Source organism: Mastomys coucha, unplaced genomic scaffold (assembly GCF_008632895.1).
Source record: "Mastomys coucha isolate ucsf_1 unplaced genomic scaffold, UCSF_Mcou_1 pScaffold9, whole genome shotgun sequence".
NCBI classification, from domain to species: Eukaryota; Metazoa; Chordata; class Mammalia; order Rodentia; family Muridae; genus Mastomys; species Mastomys coucha.
Window position 1 is genome coordinate 41,471,016 of NW_022196915.1, and position 4,056 is coordinate 41,475,071.

Below are 4,056 nucleotides of genomic sequence, written 5' to 3' on the forward strand. Positions count from 1 at the left end.
TACTTCTGTCTGCAGCTGGGATAGGTCTGCCTCCATTTTCTTCTTCTGGTTGATGAGGCTGGTGTTCTAGATATGAGCAGAAACAATATCAAGTGCACACTTTAATTACTTAGTTCCATATTTTTGTTCAGAGAAAATTAAAAGAGGTTGTTGAAAAAGAAAGAGGTTGTGCTGGAGAGAAGGCTCAGTGGTTAAGAACACTGACTGCTCTTTCAGAGGTTTTGAGTTCAAATCTAGCAACCACATGGTGGCTCACAACCATCTGTAGTGAGATTGGATGCCCTCTTCTGGTGTGTCTGAAGACAGCAACAGTGTACTTACATATAATAAATAAATAAATCTTTAAAAAAAAAAGAGGAGGAGGAGAAGAAGGAAGAGGAGGAAGGGGAAGGGAGGAGAAGGAGAAGGAAGAGAAGGAGGGGAGAAGGAGGAGTGGGAGGAGAAGGAGAGGAAGGAGTAAGAGGAGGAGGAAGAGGAGGGGAGGAGGAAGAAGAAGAGGGGGAGAAAAAGTCATCTAAGGCTGGGGAGATGGCTCAGGCAGAAAATCACCTGGCACTCAAGCATGAGGGTGTAAGTTCACATCCCCAGAGCCCATGAGAAATCTGGTGTCCTGGTGCACACCTGTAGCCCCAGTGCCCCTAGCGCCCAGAGGTCAGACCCAGGTGGAACTCTGAAGCTCGCTGGCAGGCCCACACAGCCAGCTGGTAAGCTCCACAGTCAGTGAGATACTTCACCTCAGAAGATAAGATGGAGAGTGATAGAGGAAGACACCCAGTGTTAACCTCTGGCCTCCTCACATGTGCTCACATATATGCACATGTACTGTGTACCCATGTGCACACACATGAACATGTACAAATAACACCAATAAAAAATTAAACAAGCCTAGCTTACAGAATAGTCCTCACTTTTCCTTTCCTTATGAGAGTGGATATCCTTCAGAAGATGACTCAGCACTGGAGGAAGACCCCAAACAGCTCAACATCTGGAGTTTTACCTTTGAGTGCTTAGGAATATGTTTGTATATAGGAACAGGGTAGTATCCCAAGGAAAATGGGAAGATTCCAAAGAACAGTTATTGACATGATTATAATTAGAGAAAAGGGGCCTTGACTAAAGTAGAGGACACAGTCACTGGATGGTCACATATGCTAAATGATGGCATAAAGCCACAGATGGCACAAACTCTCATCTGGAGTGGAACTGGATTCAATGGGAGTGTGGAGAGCAGTGTCCTCCCCACAGCCTGTCTGGCAAGAAGATGTAGTTCTGCTTCTTTAAAATGTCTTCCTCTCTCTCTCTCTCTCTCTCTCTCTCTCTCTCTCTCTCTCTCTCTCTCTGTATATGTGTATGTGTACGTGTGTGTGTATATGTGTGTGCACATGTGTATGTGTGTGAGAGTGTGTATATGTGTGTGTACATGTGCATGTGTGTACCTATGAATATATGAGTGTGTGCATATGTGTGTATGTATGTGTGCATGTACATGTATATGTGTGTGTACATGTATGTGTATATGTGCATGAGTGTATGTGTATGCGTGCATATGCATGTATATGCATGAGTGTGTGCATGTGAGTGCATGTGTGTATATGTGTGTGTGCATGCGTATGAGTGTGCGGGTGAATATGCACACGTGAGTACAGGTGTCCACAGAGGCTATAGGCCTCAGATCTTCTGGAACTGGAGTTATAGGAGATTGTGAGCCACCTGACTTGGGTGTTGGGGACCAAATTTTTTTTTTTCCTGTGAAAGAACAGTAAACACTCTTAACTGCTGAGCCATCTCTCCAGCCTCAGTTACACATCTTTAAACTCCTGAGCTCCTATCTTTACAAGTCAAGTTGGAGGCTGTCTTGTAGATCAGGGTATCAGATGACAAAGGGCAATCCATGGCTCCCAGATTTGTGACTCACAGGCACCACCCTTCAGCCGTGACATACTTAGCTTCTAAGTCTGTTCCTCTTGTTCGAGATAATGGCTCTCCCAGCTGCTACTAACAGATGAGAGCTGACCCAAGAAGTGACAGACTTTGCAATGGGGCTTGACATGCTCTAAAATTATCCAGGGCTCTCAGTGGGTTTCTGCACAGGATCCCTAACTCTGTCACCTGTGAGTGCAGCAGCTGCACCCGCTCGCTGGTCTCAATCAGCTCTTGCTCTGCCAGCTTCCGGGACCGCTCTGTCTGCTCCACCACAGCCCGCAGCTCCTCCAGCTCTGCCTGCAGCAGGGTGTTACGCCGCTCCACAATGGCGATGTTCTCCTTCAGGTCATCATTGGCATGGACGGCATCATCCAGCTGGAGCTGGGTGTCCTACGGGGAAAGTATGATGGTGAAGGGCCTGGACCTCATACCAACAGAACTTCCATTTTGGGTCTGGCACATATCACCCAATCCCATCCAACAGCCTCTTGTCATCAGGAAGATAAGCACCTGTCTCATTATTTACTTTCTCATATTTATGTTAGCCCAATTTATTCATTATCCAATACTATCTCCTATTCAAGCATTAACCAGGCCCAGCCCTCTTAGCTTCCAAGATCAGGCAAGATTGGGTATATTCAGAGTGGTGTGGTTGAAGATCTTTACCATCTTTCTGGGCACTATACATATTCCGACTCAATGCCTTCTAGAGGCCTGGCTCCTGTTACCTTCAAGTGGGCTTGAGCATTCTTCAGGTGCTTCTGGGCCTCTGAGGCTATTCGATTGGCCTGGCTGAGCTGGATCTCCATCTCATTGAGGTCGCCCTCCATCTTCTTCTTCACCCGCAGGGCCTCATTGCGGCTGCGCGTCTCCGCATCCAGGGAGGTCTGCAGGGAGTCCACCACCCGCAGGTGGTTGCGCTTGGCCTGCTCCATCTCCTCGTCCTTCTCTGCCAGCTTCCTTTCGATCTCTGCCTTGATCTGGTTGAACTCCAGCTGGGCGCGGAGGATTTTGCCCTCCTCGTGCTCCAGGGAGGCCTGGGAAGGGGAGAGGAGTTAGAGGTGGGATTTCAAGACTGAACTGGGTTGGGTGCGAGGAATGAGGGGATGACAGACTTTAGCCAAGATTGTGGCCTAGGAAGTAGCCGTGGTGCTAGGGCTCTGGGAGAGAAAGCGTTGAACCTTCAGGGCCTCCTGGCTCCTCTCTGTGAAGGAAAAGATTCACGCTTCTTTTATATTTTTTGGTTGTGAGCCTAGCCTTTAATGGCTGAGCCATCTCTACAGCCTGAATTAGGACTTTTCAGTCAACAGGCCTTTGGGACTAACATAGCAGAAGTTCCTGACCCACCGGATTAAAATAAAAAAAAAAAATCATGGAAAAGGTTGAAGTTTCTATAACCCTAATCTGGGGCTGTCCTAAGTTCTTAGAAGTGCACAGCAGTCATAGCTAATACATAAGTGCTTGACTGTAATCTCACTGAATCTTTAGAATAATCATACACACAGTCATAGCTTATACATTAATTCCATCTTACAGATGAGGATAGCAAGGCACACAGAAGGTCTCAAGCCAGAGTTCAAACCCAGGCCATTTGACTGTGGAGCCTCTCTGTTCCTCCCATGGTTTGAGCTGGTCTTATGATAGCCTGATTCTAACCGGGAAGCAAACCTTCTGTCCTAAAAACCAAACTGTGGCATTGTCCAATGTGAAGAAGACCTTCGCTTTGGAGGCAGTCATGGGTACGTGACCTTCTACGAAGAATGGGAGCCAATAGATTTGTGTCTTGGGGTCATGGTGACTTCTGTGGGGTGGGATACAGCAGGACAGACTGGAGAGGACAGAAAGAGTTAGGCCCTTACCTCAGCCTCCTCCAGGGCCGACTGCAGCTCCAGCTTCTCCACCTCCAGCTGTTTGCGGATCTTTTCCAGCTCATGCACATTTTTACCCCCTTCTCCCAGCTGTTCAGTCAGGTCTGAGATCTCCTCTGAGGATCAGAGGATCAGAAAGATCAATACGCCTGGCCCCACTTCACTTTCCCTGCAACCCTTCCCTGCCCTTCAGCTCGCCCACCCTGGAGGTTCTTGTTCTCCCGCTTGAAGGTCTCCAGGTGCTCCAGAGACTCCTCATAGGCGT

General features: G+C 48.0%; 1 protein-coding gene across 1 annotated transcript in view; it reads right to left on the bottom strand.

Moving 5' to 3' along the window:
- The window catches only part of LOC116084148 (myosin-6-like), a 24,577-nt gene that overhangs the window by 2,846 nt on the left and 17,675 nt on the right, over positions 1-4,056 (bottom strand). Inside the window, 5 exon segments of the mRNA XM_031361003.1 lie at positions 4-66; positions 2,110-2,313; positions 2,652-2,960; positions 3,783-3,907; positions 3,994-4,055. Coding sequence (XP_031216863.1) covers positions 4-66; positions 2,110-2,313; positions 2,652-2,960; positions 3,783-3,907; positions 3,994-4,055 — 763 coding nt within the window.